Genomic DNA, 17092 nt, shown 5'->3' on the forward strand with positions numbered 1-17092 from the left:
AGCCATATCTTAGAAAGGCTCGATAGAGCTTTAGCCACCATAGATTGGCTGGATTTGTTCCCTAATGTTTATGTTAGAACTGTGGTTAATTCCACTTCAGATCATTTATCTCTTGTTATTAATTTAGCATTTATGGAACCCTCCTTTAAAAAGCCCTTCAGATTTTATGAGATGTGGGGAAAAGATTCAAGATGTCAGGGTGTGATAGAGGAAGGATGGTCCTCTAAAGAATATGCTCCAGGGTGTAAGTTTAACAGGAAAGTTACTAATACTAGGAAAAAGCTCATCAAGTGGAATAAAGAAGTATTCAGAGATATATTTCATAGGATTAATAAGATAAAGAAAGAGTTGGAAGAATGTATGAGTCAACTGAGTTTGGATTGTACTAAAGGAATTTACAAGAAGAAGGTTGAATTGGAAGAGGAACTCAAAGCTTTATATGAAATGGAGGAGAGTTTTTGGAAACAAAAAGCAGGTTTTAATTGGGTTAAGGAAGGAGGAAGAAACACAAAGTTCTTTCATTTGTCTACAGTTTTTCGAAGAAGGAAGAATAATATCTCTAGGATTAGAGATGATGACATAAGATGGAGAAATGGGAGAGATGAAGTAGGTGCCACCATAAATGGGTACTTTATCAGCCTCTACACCTCAGAAATGCCTGCACCAAATCCAAACATTCTTAACCTATTTAGTATCTCAGTTACTGATAGGGAAAACCAATTACTCACCAACCTCCCCTAAGGAAATCTGGACTATTGTCAATAGTCTAGGTAGTCTCAAAGCACCTGGCCCAGATGGGTTTCAGGGTATTTTTTTCAAGCAATATTGGTCCATTATCTCACCTGTGGTGATTGAAGCAATCCAAGACTTCTTCATCTATGGAAACTTACCTCTCACCTTAAATGAAACTTTTATCACTCTCATCCCAAAGATCACTAATCCTGAGCACATTTCCAAGTTTAGACCCATTAGTCTAAGCAACTTCATATATAAAATCTGTAGAAACTGTTATTTCATAATGCAAATTTCTACAAACCGTGAAAACCACGCACAGCGAAATTAATGGTTTTCACGATTTTGGATAGGAAAACATACCAGTAAATCTGGCTTAATGATAACTCTGAGAATCCAATAGCTATGAATCTGAATCAACAATCAATCCCTTGATTTTCTATTGTATTCTTTTAGAATAGATTAGACGTTGTGTGGGCAACGATCTACCAACCCCTTCTTTCTCACAAAGCTAGATCCAATTTTGGATCTATCTTTCCTTGCCTCTCTTTTCAAATCCAGTGAATAGTGATTTTCGGCTAGGAGAGAAGGATTCTATTTATAGGCTACAACAGGGACCATGAGGAGAAATTAGGGTTGGGCCTCCTGACGGGCTTGGGCTTCCCATGTTCGCCCAGAACACACGGCCCAAGTCCGTCAACAAATGACTTATTCCACTAAAAGTCATTGTTGCACTACCGCCCTAATCCCAAATTACGTGTCAGCGTTTATGAGCTCCATATTATATGCTCGTTGATCTCCCCGTGTTTAAGATATCGAATGTCCGTTGATTAAGTCAAGTTACTGACAACTACATTAATCAACTTCTTATGTCCTTGAGTAGTACCACTCAACCTCATTGTCATGTCGGAATAAATCCACCTGCAGGGTTTACATGACAATCTTTTTGAGCTCCTCAAAGGAATATCATCAACCCGACTTCCTGTGGGTCACGGATTCTTTCTATAATCAACGGTACACCTTACATACAATGTCATTACCCAATCCATCGAGTTTGTTGATTCACAAATGAATCTCACTCATTGATGATTTAAAGCAATGTACAATGCACGTAAGTGCCCGTTATTATATCCGGATTAAAAGGACAAGCATCCATAAGAACAAAGGTGTTTGTTCTCTTATATAGTCAGTATAAAGAGAAACAACCTCACTTGGTCCTGTTTAATACACACAAAGTGTACTAGTGTAATCCTATAGTCAAGATAGACTAATACCAGATTATACTACAACCGTACCAATGGTTTGTCCAAATCCATCTAGGTTGTGAACGATTATTTATACTTTATAAGGTACTGATGATATGATCTTCTGTGTGTTCACACCATATCATCTACAATATAAAGTATTAGACACATGCATATAACTAATAACATATATAATATGCATAACATTTGATCATATGGTTCTCATTCAAAATATAAAGAATTAGAGTTAATACAAAAGTAATGCTTTTAGTATATAACCCTATCAAAATCATCTCTAAGATCATAGTCTGTCGCCTAAAACCCCTTTTGCATAAATTCATCTCTCCACATCAAGCTGCATTCATAAAAGGTAGATCCATTGGGGATAACACTTCCATGGCAAGTGAAATTTTTCATAACATGAAGAAAATGAAGAAGAAGAAGAAGTAGGGATGGATGGCAGTAAAACTGGATATGGCCAAGGCTTTTGATAGGCTAGAGTGGTGTTTTATTGATTAGATTTTGGAGAAGCTAGGTTTCTCAAACAAAAGTAGGATGCTCATCAGTCAATGCATTTCCACAGTGTCCTATAATGTTCTACTGAATGGCTCCCCATTGAAGAAAATCTTTCCCAACAGAGGGTTGAGACAGGGCCACCCTATTTCACCTTATCTTTTCATCATAGCCTCTGAAGCCCTCTCTAGGTTGATTGCTCAAGAAGAGAAACTAGGAAATATTCATGGCATCAAAGTGAAGAGAAGAGCAATACCTATAACCCACCTCCTCTATGCAGATGATTTAATCATCTTTTGCAAAGCTACTTTGGAAGAATCTGAAAAGATGAGACAACTTATTGTGAACTATTGTGAAGCATCAGGGCAGGCTGTGAACTGGGACAAATCTAGTGCTTTCTTTAGTGCAAATGTACATCCTGATCATCAGAAATTCCTTAAGCAGTTATGGGATGTGAAAATTTTCAGTAAGAATGAGAAGTATTTTGGAGTGCCTATTGTGTTGTCCTCTAAGAAAAGTGAGGACTTTGATTACTTGATAGATAGGGTCCAGAAGAAGATAACTGGTTGGAAAGCCAAGGTTCTTTCACAAGCTGGAAGAGGAGTGCTAGTGAAAACTATAGCCCAATCCATTCCAGTTTACACTATGACTACTTACCATCTTCCAATGAAAATCTGTGACAAAATTGATTAGTTGGCTAGAGAGTTCTGGTGGAATGGAGTGAAGGAGCATAAAGCAATACACACAGCCAACTGGGATAGATTATGCTCTCCAAAAGCGTGTGGTGGAGTGGGTTTTAGGAAAACAAGGTTTATGAATTCAGCTCTGCTTGCCAAGCTTAGTTGGAAACTGCTTAGGAATCAAGAGTCTTTATGGGCTTTTTTCTTCAAGTCTGTATACTCTAAGTGGTGGAAACTCAAAGATATAAAAAAGATGCCAAATGAGTGCTCTTTCTTCTGGAGGGGCTTGTGTAAGCATTTGCAGGTTGCTTCTGGCAACTCAGTTTGGATGGTTGGTAATGGGAAGAATGTGTCTCTATTTAATGATCCTTGGATTATAGCCAATGGCAAACCTCTTACTCTTAAAGATTTCAAACCTCTTGATCCTAATCTACACTAACTTACTGTTAGCCACCTCATTTATCTAGGGTATAGTACCTGGAATTTGAATAGAATTGGAGATATGTTTCCAATTCACATAAAAAATACCATCAGTCTCACTCACATTAGACCTAATGTGTTAGAAGACAACCTCATTTGGTTAGGAACTAGAAAAGGAAACTTCACAGTCAAGACAACTTACCATAACATTTGCAGTGGTCAGCCCAATCTTCCACCTTCAACCCTAGAATTGTCAAAAGCATCTGGAATATGAAAGTTGAAGCTAGTATTCAACTATTTTTGTGGAAATTTTACTTCCACTATCTCCCATCATATGAAAAAATCCCTGCCAAAGTCTTTAAATGTGACAAATCATGTTGTTTCTGTTACAAAACCATTGAGTCTGATTACCATCTTTTCTTTAGTTGTGATTGGATAAAGAAAGTCTAGTATGCATCAACTGCTGCTGTTAGAATAGAAGCTCACAATTTCACTGATAGTAAGCAATGGATAGAACTTTTCTTAAACTGGCTAGCTGATGATTACATTGATATAAAGCAAAGACGTCTATATTGTTTAATTATGCTCTATGAGATCTGGAAACACAGGAATAGAATCAAATTTGAGCATGCTCCTCTATCTATGACTGAAATTTGGAGAAATGCTTACTCCTCCTGGAATTCACATTTAGAAGCTTTCAAGATAGAGAATGGGAGTATGCTGCAAGTTCTTATACATACAATCAATGTAACTGACTATAGGATTCATGTCCTATATGATGCTGCCTTTGGCAGCAACAAATGTTTGGGAGCAGCAGGAGCAATATGTAAGAACTATAATGGAAGTACACTAAGAGTAGGTTTCACTAGGTTTAAAGCTAGGACTTCTCAGCAGGCAAAATTCTTAGTAGCTGAATTGGCTTGCAAGCTGATTCAATAGATAGCACCAGGAACTGCAGTTCTTTTGGGAGACAATCAAGTAGTAGTTAAAGCACTGCAGAATGATATTGAGAATACATAATGGATCAATTTGTCTATAGTAGGAAGTATTAGAAATATTTGTAATGAACTTAATTTCCCTGTTAGTCATGGCTGGATTAGCAGAAATAATAATGGGGAGGCTCATGCTACTGCCAAATGGGCACTTAGATTTAATGGAACTAAGCCTCCACCAAGTTTTTTGAGTTGTAACCTATACTATTTCGAAATTTAATAGAATGGAGATGGTAATATCGAAAAAAAAAAAAAAAAAAAAAAAAAATATATATATATATATATATATATATATATATATATATATATATATATATTGGAAAATCTGGAATTGCCATCGGGAAAATGGGTTATCAAGCATCAAATTATGCAGTAGGGAAAACATTAACACATTAACTTGGGCCGGGCCGGGCCATTTGTTATACCCTCAACAACTCGGCCCATTTTTCTCTCCCACACAAAACACTCACCAGCTCCACTCTCAAAACTCAAGTTTCCCTCTTCCTCTTTCTGTGTTTTGGCGGTGCTAATTTCTAGAACCTTTCCATTGTTCTAGAACACTCAAAACCACACCAAGAAAGAAAGAAAGGGTATGCCTCCTTTTTAACTTCACATATATTGTTTATTTAGTTTTAAGTTTTTGGAGTTGAAAATGACTGTCTAATGAACTTATTACATTCATTTTGTATTCTTCATTTGTATTGACTTGGGTTGGTTTTAGAATCTTGTATTGCATTTTATATGTTGGGCCTTTCTTTTATTTTCATATCTGTGCTTTGGTTTCCAACATTTTGTGTGTAGAAAAGTCATTAACCACCATGGGATGATTACAATTTGGCCAACAAGTTGTTTATGTAATAGTGAAACGCAAAAAAAAACATTCTTTTTTATGTTTAGATCTCTCTCCAGAGATGAACTTGCACAATGAGTTGAGGGCTGGTTTTTGTTAGAGATGATCGCTTACCATGGAAACCATCCCCTTACAAAAAATCAGCTCATTTGATAGGTTCCAATTTCGGCAAAAGACATAGGAAAGAATGAACGTCCCTAGTTTACAGTTTTTGCAACCATCTAGTGACTAACTTAGATGTATAAAGAGGGCTATATTTATCCATCCCCAGAAAGATAATACCATATGACTAGCTTACATTTTTCTTTTGGAGATTGAGAGCTTATAATTTCTTTGGTAAATTTTCAGGTTAATCACTGAAATAGGTTGATATTGAGTCAGCTGAGATCAGGTTTGATTGTTTCATTATCTTTTTTTATCTCATACTTTGAGGCATACATTTATGATGGACTCTGACAATGGTGAACAATTGAACCAAGATAATGCTGGTGTACCATCCTTTAGAACATTTAAATGTACCAAACTCACCCCTTCCATTAGTGAGATAGATAGTCCCAGAAGAATCCATCGGTTCTCATGATTCTGATAATTTGCTTCTGGGGAATAAAAGAAGGAAAGTCAAACTAACTCACAATGATATGTGGAAACACTTGGATAAAGTAGAGGTTACAGATGAAGATGGAAGTGTTGAAACAAAAGCAGTGTGTAAATATTGCAATGAGTCCATGCCTTTCGAATTTTCAGGCGCTCCCCATCTTAGGAGACACTCTGAAGACTGCATTATGAAAATCACTGCAAATATTGGGAAGAAAGTGGAACCACCTACCTTGATAATCCTGATTTTGTTTTCGATCAAGCTGTAGCTTGTCGGAAACTGTTATATTTCTTATAACAGGTGAATTATCGTTTCAATGGGAGAAGATCCTGCTTTTCTGGAATTGACAGGGGCATTGAATCCAGAATTTAAGCCCATTCCATGTAGAACTGTTATAAATGTGCTACTGAAGTTTTTCAGAGAAGAAAGGCCTATACTAAAAAAAATTTTGCAAGCCATTCCTGGAAAGATATGCCTGTCGTCAAACTTGTGGACATCAAACAATGAACGGCGATATATGTGCATAACAGCTCACTTTGTGGATAGTGATTGGAAATTAAACAAGAAAATTATTTCTTTTCCTATGCTGGAAGATGAATCGTTCAATATGATCAGTACTTTTGAGGGGATATATAATAGCATTTCACGCTGGAGCTTAAATGAGAAAATATTTACTGTAAGCTTAGACAATGCACTGTCTAGTGATGTTGCTGAAAGGCTTAAAGAGGCCCTATTCTCGAATGCTTCAGGCTTGGGTAAGCAGTTATTTTGTGTCTCTTGTGGTACTCACATCTTTAACATTATAGTGCAAGAGGGACTAAATGGATTCCGTCACTCTCTTAAATGCATCAGAAAAACTCTAATACACATTGAAAGTTGTGCAGATGTGCAGCAAAAGTACAGGGAACTGTGCAAGACTGAAGGCATAGATTTCAAAAAGATTACCTCCAGATTATCAACTTCATTGGAATACCACTTTTCTCATGTTGGATGTAGCTCTACCATATCAAAGGATTTGAATTGGCGTTTATCTGATTCTAGTTATGAGTATATTCCTACTGTTCTTGATTGGAAAAATGCTGCCATTATGAGAGATATCCTGAAAGTTTTTTATGAGTCGACCAAGCTGTGTTCGAGGTCCAAGTATGTTTCGTCAAGTTCTTTCTTCCACCAGTTAAGTAATATCTGTTTGGTTCTATCCAAGTATAAAACTGATCCGTCTTATGCAAGTATTATTGGTAGCATGAAATCCAAGATAACAAAATGTTTGTGTGAAATACCTGTTGCTCTAGGATTGGCCACATGCATGGATCCAAGGTATAAGGTATCTTATCTGGAAGTATGTTTTGAAATAATTTATGGATACGAAGAAACCCATAGGCCAGGGGGGAGTTTAGAAGTGGTCAGAATTGCATTGAAGGAGCTTTATGATGAATACGAACAAAAACTGGTAGGAAGTCTTCCCATGGAATCTACTGTTGCACAAGAAGATGATCCAACTTTCGCCATTTTTGCAACGCGTAATAGAGCTTCCTCTCAAAGCAATGCATCTGAGTTGCAGTCGTATTTGGACCAACCTTCACTTGTGACCAGTAACAGAGAAACATTTGATGTACTGGGATGGTGGAAAACACAACAAATTAATTACCCTATTCTTTCCTCAATGGCGAGAGATTTACTAACTATTCCTATTTCTGTTCCTATAGATGCCGCGTTTACCACTAGTGCGTGTAGACATTGAACGATTTCTGCATGAATTGGTCACCTCTTATTGTGGAAGCTGCAGCATGCTTGAATGATTGGTTTGAAGCCGAAGCAGGATCACAAGATGCAAAGTTAGATGAACTTGAAGATATGATGAGAGATTCAGACTCTGACTGTGATCCAGACTTAGATTTAGATGTTTGATTATGTAAATGTTGGATATTATGTATTAAAGTCGGAGGGAAGGTTATCCCTAACACTTCAGAGATTACTATGAGAGTCTGAACCGAAGGGAAAGTAGTGTTTTTTTCTAGTCTAGTCAAGAATCAAGATGGTTTCTTTTTGCTTGTACTGTGCGTCTGTGCAATTGTGCCAAATCTGAAATTTTTACTTTGAAATATGGTTTGCAACAGAATCAAATGAGAGTTAGATTCACTACCTAATCTGTTTTCAATTTCTTATTGCATAATCATCGTCTTAAAATATAATGAGAAACAGGAAATATAATTGGAACAACTTAACTAAGAGTAATCAAATAAGACTACAGGATGTGGTCTCGGACCTCATCATGTCAGATGTTTCCAAGCTCCAGCAATTGTACAATGATCTATAGGGCTTAAAATTCAGCTTCCGTTCATTCTCTACTCGTACAATTAGATGTTAGATCAACGTTCACTTGTGGCTGTCAAATGGTCCGGAAAACTAAGTCACCTTTTCAATTGAGCCGGCTTGGCAATGGAATATTAACAAAATCCACGGATTCCATGCACAACCCATTGCCAAGACTCCGGCATGACAATCACAGACCGATGCGTTCCACTACAAGGTATAATGTTCCACTACACTAGATGCTCTACGGGACAGATCACATCTTCAACTCTAGCTACGATCAAACAGTTCCACTAATCATGAGAATTGGTGTGTGCTACACTGCTACTAAGTAGTGAAATTCTGGTCCTAGCTACGATCAAACAGTTCCAGTAAACAAATCTCTTTCTAATTTTTCGTCATCTGGTAGTAGTGCAGTGAGAGCACTCAGAAAGTATTGAAGAAAGACTAACAAGTGTGACATATATTTGCGTAATTGCGCAAGATTTAACAATTCAGCAGCATTTAGACAATCACAGGCCGATTCATGGCAGTAGCAAACTAGCAATCGCTTAGATCCATCTTCAATTTTTAGGCCTGAATCCTGTTGGGCTTGTAGCAATAGCTGAAGCCTTGGGCTTTGTCAGTCTGGCTATGTTGGTATAAATTATTAACTAATTTGATTGTTTTCTTATGTTGTATCTTTGCCTAATGGGGGAGACAACTTAGTTTGTATTCGGCTTGCTCTTCGGGGTGCTACGCATAGCCCCCAAAAACCCTCGTATTCTTTCAGTTACGTTTGTCTTTTTAATATAATTTTCGCTCCCCTAGCAAAAGAAAATAAAAAATGGAAGTAGTACATTTGGCAATTGTGTCCTTGTAGTTCAGACTTCAGAGCTTCAAGGTATAGCGTTGCACAACATTATAGTTGCTCTATACGGGTCCCCCACATCTTCACCTGTAGGCTTATCATGTAGTACACAATCGTACTCCTATAATATAATCACAAGAGACAGTGTGTGTTATGCTGGTACCAAGAACTGAAATTCTAGTCCTAGTTAGTATCAAACAGTCCCACTAAACATTGCTCTTTTTAATATAATACACCGTTCATTACTCAAGTAGTCAATTGGCTCAAAGCTACTCAAAAGTTAACTTCTATGATCCATCTCAGTGAAAGTATGGCAGAGGCCTTTGCCGCTCTTGCACAATCTCATACCTCATGCATGCAAACGAGCTACCCAATGTAAAAACAAAACTGATGGTAAATGATATCTAAGATATAGACATTCTCTTAAATGGATTATCTGTTAACGGACATGGTGTCTTGAACAATTTTCATTTACGCTTATTAACATGGTTCTGGGCAAGATACTAAATAAGTTGTTCAAGACACTAAATAACATGTCCGTAAACGGATAATTTGTTTAAGAGAATTCCAGATATCATAAGGGGGGGGGGGGAAGGAACTGGTTGAAACATGGAAAAATAAACTGGTTGGCCAAACGTTATAAAAGCCTAAAACTAAGCTGGCATTATATTGAACTTTAGTCCCACATCGTCTTTAGCGGGTGATATAGTTATCTTTAAATAGTTTTGGCAAGCAGGTAGTCGTGTCCCTTCGAAAAGATATCAGGCACAAATTAATGCACTAGCTGGGAGTATTTCGAGCATACGGAGTTTGAGCACGCCAGGTGTTGTAAAGATTTCCGATGCCTAATTTAGCATGGACTCTGATGAATTTAACTGCGGGAATGAATCACTTTTTTTTTTCCCCCGATAATCACGGGAATGAAACGTTCATTTCGATTTTAGCTCATCTTGTTTAACTAATGAATACATGTTGCCAAACAGTCTTTAAGTCATGTATAGGACATATCATCGCCGTAGTACGGTTTAGTACTGAAATGGGTCGAAGGTACTCAAAAAGTCAAAAGTTAAGGTGTTTGTTACTGCTGGACCATATTGTGTTGTGCAGACCCTAAAAACAAAAACAATTATTACAAATGTGCTATTGGTCTCAAAAATTGTTGGTATTTGTTACTGACGGACCCCAATTTGTGTTGGGCAGACTCCAAAAAAAACAACGATTATTACAAGTGTGTCATTAGTCTCAAAAAATCTAAAAAAAAGACAATTATTACAAGTATGCTATTGGTCACAAAAAATTGGATTCGAAAACCCCAAACTTAAACGATCGGGCTATGTCGTTTGGACTAAGTCCCAAACGACTTGGCCACACCGTTTGGGACTTAGTCCAAACGATGTGCCCACACCGGTCAAGAGCCCAAAAAACAGAACTTTATATTTTTCAAAATTCAAATCCCAAACGACATGGCCACACCGTTTGGACTGAGTCCAAAACAATGTGGTCATATCGTTTGGGATTTGAACTTAGAAAAATCTCCAACGACATGGCCACATCGTTTTGAACTCAGTCCAAACGGTGTGGCCATGTCGTTTGGGATTTGGACTTCGAAAAATATAAAATTCTGTTTTTTGGGCTCTCGACCGGTATAATGCACATCGTTTGGACTAAGTCCCAAACGGTGTGGCCAAGTCGTTTGGGACTAAGTCCCAAACGACCTAGCCGGGTCGTTTAAGTTTGGGATTTTCGAATCCAATTTTTTTTGGAGCAATGACATATTTGTAATAATTATTTTTTTAGATTTTTTGAAACCAATGGCACACTTGTAATAATTGTTTTTTTTGGAGTCTGCCCAAAACAAATTGGGGTCCGATAGTAATAGGACCCAAATTGTTTTGTGTTAGGCACCTCCCAAACCAAAGTGAATTTGACTTGTTGCAACCTTTTCAGCCCTTCTCTTCTATTCTCTTCTCTTCTCTTCTCTTCCACCATCAAAAACCTTAAACCCTTAAACCCTAAAGAAAATTATATTCTAACACTAACACTAAACACTAACAGAAGAGCCCAACCCCATTTGAGAACATGAAGATGAAGAAGAAAATGTAATGCATCATGACCCCATTCAAGAAGAAAATGTAGAACAAGTTTCAAGTGATCTCATTCAAAAAGAAAATGTAAAACAAGTTTAAAGTGAAGAAAATAGAGGAATGGATGATGATGCATTTAATAAGAATAAGGTAAATCTAAATTAAACGTAATTATACATGTAGTAATTATGCATGTAGTAATTATTCATGTGTATAGTGATATACAGGACTTAAAAGAGAAAATTCGAGGCTTAAACGACCCGGCTACGTCGTTCGTATTGCACACCAAACGGTCTGGTCACACCATCTGGACTGAGTCCAAAACGATGTGGCCATGTCGTTTGAGATTTGCACTTAAAAACTTACCAGCAAAGTGGTCACACCGCTGGACTAAGTCCCAACGACTTTGGCCACACCGCTTGGGGACTTCGATCAAAATAGTGTGGCCATGTCGTTTGGGATTTGAACTTTGAAAAAATATGAAGTTGTGTTTTTTGGTTTCTTGACCGGTGTGGCCACACCGTTTGGACTCATTCCAAGTCCAAACGGTGTGGCCATGTCGTTTGGGATTTGAACTTTGAAAAAATATGAAGTTCTGCTTTTTGGTCTCTTGATCGGTGTGGCCACACCGTTTGGACTAAGTTCCAAACGACTTGGCCACACCGTTTGGGGCTCAATCCAAACGGTGTGGCTATGTCGTTTGGGATTTGAACTTTGAAAAAATATGAAGTTCTATTTTTTGGCCTCTTGACCGGTGTGGCCACACCGTTTGGACTAAGTCCCAAACGACTTGGCCACACCGTTTGGACTGATTTTGAGATATCCTCTCGAGATGGGAATTTCATTTTCGTCCACTACTTCTCGGGAATGGATTGATTTTTCATGTGACCATTTTCCTCTCTAGATGGGAATTTCCTGTTCGTCCACTTCTTCTCGGGCATGGAATGATATTTCATTTGACCATTTTCCCTTAAACTTTTTTTCATGAGAAAGTTTGCCTTTCCAGGACCCTTATTAACCTTGTGTGGTTGAGAATTTCCAAATGACTGATTTCTCTTTCTTTTGTTGTTATCAAGAGCTGGAGCAGGTACCAAAGTTCCTGATGGTTCGATGTCTCTTGAGACGCTTTAGACTTCGCTTTTTCAACCGCAATTTTGTAAAAGAAGGCATTTTAGCCGCTGCATTTTATGAAAGAGAAAGAAACGAGACAGAAAATTGGTATGCAATTAAATGAGTTACCATTTTTTTAAGTGAGTTTATGGAGCCATTTGACCTTTCCAAGCTACAGGGTTCAGAGAGTTCAAATTCCCCTTCCTCATTTCTATTCTTTCCGCGTACATTTGGAGGAGGTGTCCCTTCAAAAGTCTCTGATGGCTTAGAGTTGTCATTCTTCATTTTGTTTTTGGTTTTGGTCGGTTTGTTTGTGAATTTGATGAAGGGTGGTAACTAGCTATTGCCGGTTTCTCGGTTTGTTGAGTGTTTTGGTTGGGGGTGTATGGTTCGAAGTTGCGCCCAACACAATATGGGGTCCGGCAATAATAGGACTCAAAGTTAATTTCCATGATCATCTTAGTGAATCTATTGTAGATGTTGTTGGGGATATGATACCAATCAATCCCCTCAAGAATAGCTTGTAGACGAATCATCTCTTACTCCAATTTACAAATCCAACCCAACTCTACAACCAACCAAAACCACAAACCCAGTCTATGGATAACAACAACCACAACCTAAGTCTACGGAGACAACAACCACTACTATCAAGCAATGAACAAAATAAACCACAACACAAGATATACATGGTTAGGCTTAATTTGTGCTTACATCCACAAAGAATCAATCCTTTAATAAGTATGAGGAAGGAAGATTACAATCATTCCTCAAGTCTCTCACTCTTACTAGATCTCTCTTTCTCTTTACAAGATATGTCTCTTTGTAAAGATTTACTTTCAATTTTGGCTTGCCTCTCAAAATTGGGTTTCTCTCTTGTGTGTTTCTCTCTCTTGTATTCTCTCTTTACAAACTCTCTTTTTGCAAAGGTTTACTCTCATGAGTAACTCTCTCTCTCAAGGTTTTCTTCTCTCACCTTTGGTGGCTTTCTTGTTCTTTCAACCCTAAACAATATTGTTTATATACTATACAAAGTTTCATGGTTGAAATATTTGTTTTGCCAAAATATCGGCAAAAAATCAAGCTCCCCATCTTCTTCCTCACACTCTCATGGTGAGAGATAAAGCCCAACAATCTCCCCCTCCCGAGCCATGAGGGGGGCTTCCTCCACACACTCCTGAATCAATGAGAGGAGTGTGCCAATCCAGCAGTGGCACAACCAGCATCGAACTTGCCCTTCAGCAAGACCCTGGTCATTTTATCTGACCCATTCTTGTCGGTATGGATATTCTCGATGCACAATTGCTTCTCTTCGAGCACTTCTCTAATCCAATGATAACGCATATGGATGTGCTTGGATCTAGAATGAAAACTCGAATTATTGCTCAAATGGATGGCGCTCTGACTGTCACACAGAACCACAAACTGTTTTTGCTTTAGCCCAAGTTCACTAAAGAACCTCTTCATCCATAACATCTCTTTGCAACACTCAGTTGCTGCAATATACTCGGCTTCTATAGTGGAGAGGGTAACACAGTTTTGCAACTTAGATTGCCAAGAAACTGCTCCCCCTGTGAAAGTAAATAGATAACCGGAAATGAACTTCATCGAATCAACATCACCAGCCATGTCTACATCTGTGTAGCCTTCAAGTAAGGTCTTACTTCCACCAAAACACAACCACGCCTTGGAAGTTCCCTTGAGATATCTCAATATCTACTTAACACCTTCCCAATGCTCTTTATTTGGATTTGACAAAAAACAGCTTACAACACCAATGACAAAAGCAATATTTGGTATTGTACACACCATTGCATACATTAAGCTACTTGATAAGAGCCCAAAACTGTAGTTTTAACTCCCTAACAATAATACTTTTAGACCAATTATGCGAGTAATAAATAAGAGTTAATGCTGATTATGTGTTTTTATATATTTCAGGCATTGGAGTCAATTATGTGCACAAATGTGTCACTTTGGCGAGATAAAAGAGCAAGGGTTGGTTGCTAAGAAATTCCGTGATTAAAGGCCAAGATTCAAGGAGAAAAAGCCTTTTTAAAGCCCAGTCAAAGCTGAAAAGTCAAAGTCAACGCGGGCAGAAACAGCGCACAAAACTCAGCAGAACTTCCGAAGGCCATATCGTTGGACTCAGACCTCAGAATTAGGTCTACCTTATGTCAAAACGACCGGCTCAGAAAGAGCTTTCGAATGGTCTAATCTTTGACCCAATCAAAGGAGAAAAAGTGGACAAAAAATCTATTGAAGTCAAATCTGGCTGGAAATGGGTCTGTGGACTGAAGAAATTGGGTTTTGGGCTCGATTTTCTGGCCCGAAACATAGCTTCTCAGCACATGCATGAAATTGTGGATCTGGTATCCTTCATTTCAACACACAAGACTTAACTCTTAAGAGATAGTTAGTTTAGGTAGCAAGTAGCCATTAGAGCATGGAATTCTAGATCTAGTTTTGAGAATCCATTAATTAGTTTTTATTATCTTGTTTTAATTTAATATTTGAATGAATTATTATTTATTTATTAGATCAATAAAGTAGTTTATTCTTCATAATATAGTTTCATTTTATTAATCATTGTAGTTTCAATTCCTAGATTTAGTCATTTGTCATTATTAGTTTCAATCAAATCTTGCATGAGTAGTTTCCATTTGAATTCAAATAAGCAAAGTTAGAATCTTTATATGATGTCTTGTTCAAATTCAATTGGAAATGACAGCATAATGATTCTAGGTTAAACCTCCATTAGAGGGGGTTGAAGAAGCCTTGATGAAGCTTGATCTTTGTTAACTTAGAAATCGTCGTGATAATCTATTCAATTCTAGAGAGTAATTAGTTCACCATGAGAATGGGTTTGATTGCTTCACATGCTAGTTATTATTTGGTAGAGATTGCCATGAATAATTAGGGATTAGAATTACCAATTTGTTATGTGAAAGCATTTCGGTTTGGATTGTGACATTTCTTTGTTAGTTGATTAAGTTGAGTTAAGGTGGAATCAATCCCCCCTAATTCCTTATCCTAGTATACAGTTAGCATCTCATAGTTGAAGTATCATTTATCTTGTTAGTTTAAATTGCATCGTGGTATAATTCCATCATTACTCTCATTAACTTTGGATAGACTAATAGTTGTAGAAAACATTGAATACTAAAGAACTAGGAGTGGAACGAATCTTTTACTCCAACTCTATTTCGATAGAATCGAGAGTAGAAATCTTTGATAAACAATCTAGTAAAGTTTAGTTTTAGTTTTACTTGCGTTTAAGTTTCATCGTTTATTCGTAGGTAAAACTATTTATTTTTTACGTTTATCAAATGGCGCCGCTGCCATCTTAGTTCCCTATAGTATTGTTTTCTTTAGTATTGTTAGTCTTCCAAAGTCCCATAACCACCCACCTTTATTTGATTCTAACCGTGGTTGTTTGTTTCAGAACTAAATTTTTCCTCGCACGAATACACGGAGCGCAACCCGCGTCCTACTAAGGCAAAACTAGAGTGCTCCTCGCACCTAAGCGCCTGGAACTTAAGTTTTACCTGAGCGCGACCCGCGCCTTGCCAAGGCAAAACTCGAGCACCCACCCCCGCCCCCGCACTGAAGTGCCTGGACCTTGAGTTTTACCTGAGTGCGACCCGCGCCTTCCCAAGGCAAATTTTGAGTGCCCCCCGCGCTGAATCGCCTAGAGCTCGAGTTGGACCTGAGTGCGACTCGCGCCCCACCTAGGCTGATTCTAAGTGCACCCCGCGCCCTCTACTCTGAAACGCTTGATTTCCACAAGTTAGTTCAAACTTCCATTACTTCAAGTTATTCAGTGTTTCTAACTCGTTTTACACACTAAGCACGCGTATACAAGAAGACGCTATTCATAAGCGAAGCAAGGAGACATTCATGTACTTCTTTCTTCCACACCTCGCATTTTCTGTTAGAGGTTCATACTAGTATATCAGGATTGTTTGGAGTGTTGTCGTGTTTAGTTAAGATTGGTCTTAGCCTTGCATGAGATTAAGGTCAGGCCGACAAAAAACGCCTAACGTAATCAACCGGCAACGTCAACAAACAAGCCTTTCTAGTATACCACTCACTACACCTCTAGCTAATATACCACACACCACACCTGAAATAATGGCTGAAGAAAGAGAGTATCCTCTATCTGACTTTTACAAAGCCTTGAACGATAACCCAAAATCTTGCATCATTCTATCAGACCCAGTGGGGGATTTCCGAATCCCCCCAAATATATTTAATTTGTTACCTGTTTTTCATGGTGAGGATTGACCAAGTTCTTACTACATTCCACCATCCTACGGTTGGTGTTGAACAAATTAAACTGAAGGTATTTCCCTTCACTTTAGCCGATAAGGCGGCGTCTTTGTTAACTGCCCAAGCGCCTAATTCTGTGGACTCATGGGCCAAACTTGTTCAACTATTTATGGAACATTTTTATCCACCACTGAAGACCGATGAAATGCTTTCCAAGATTCATTTTTTTCGACAGAATCCTAATGAATCATTTTCAGAGACTTGGAATCGTTTCACTGATCTTCTTATAGAGTGTCCACACCATAACCTAGCGAAAGACACATTAGTTCGTGCCTTTTTCAAGGGACTGTTACACCACCACAAAGAGGTGCTTGACATAATGAATGGGAGTAGTTTCCTTAGTAAGGGAGCCTCAGAGGCTTATAAATTTTTAGAAG

The 17092-nt window shown here is 38.0% G+C and overlaps 1 protein-coding gene across 3 annotated transcripts; it reads left to right on the top strand.

Moving 5' to 3' along the window:
* Positions 1-5032: 5032 nt before the first annotated feature.
* Positions 5033-8173, top strand: LOC147494321 (zinc finger BED domain-containing protein RICESLEEPER 1-like). 3 transcript variants are annotated; one of them, XM_086568857.1, is made up of 3 exons: positions 5033-5171; positions 5780-6781; positions 6911-8173. In XM_086568857.1, exons 2-3 carry the CDS (start codon positions 6343-6345, stop codon positions 7765-7767), a joined length of 1296 nt encoding a protein of 431 aa, XP_086424983.1. In that variant the 5' UTR covers positions 5033-5171; positions 5780-6342; the 3' UTR covers positions 7768-8173. The 3 variants fall into 3 exon arrangements, with proteins under 3 accessions (XP_086424983.1, XP_086424982.1, XP_086424984.1); XM_086568858.1 differs by lacking the exon at positions 5033-5171 and having other exon boundaries at positions 6911-7199; positions 7733-8173; XM_086568856.1 differs by having other exon boundaries at positions 5780-8173.
* Positions 8174-17092: the final 8919 nt, after the last annotated feature.

Source organism: Coptis chinensis, chromosome 6 (genome assembly GCF_015680905.1).
Source record: "Coptis chinensis isolate HL-2020 chromosome 6, ASM1568090v1, whole genome shotgun sequence".
NCBI lineage: Eukaryota > Viridiplantae > Streptophyta > Magnoliopsida > Ranunculales > Ranunculaceae > Coptis > Coptis chinensis.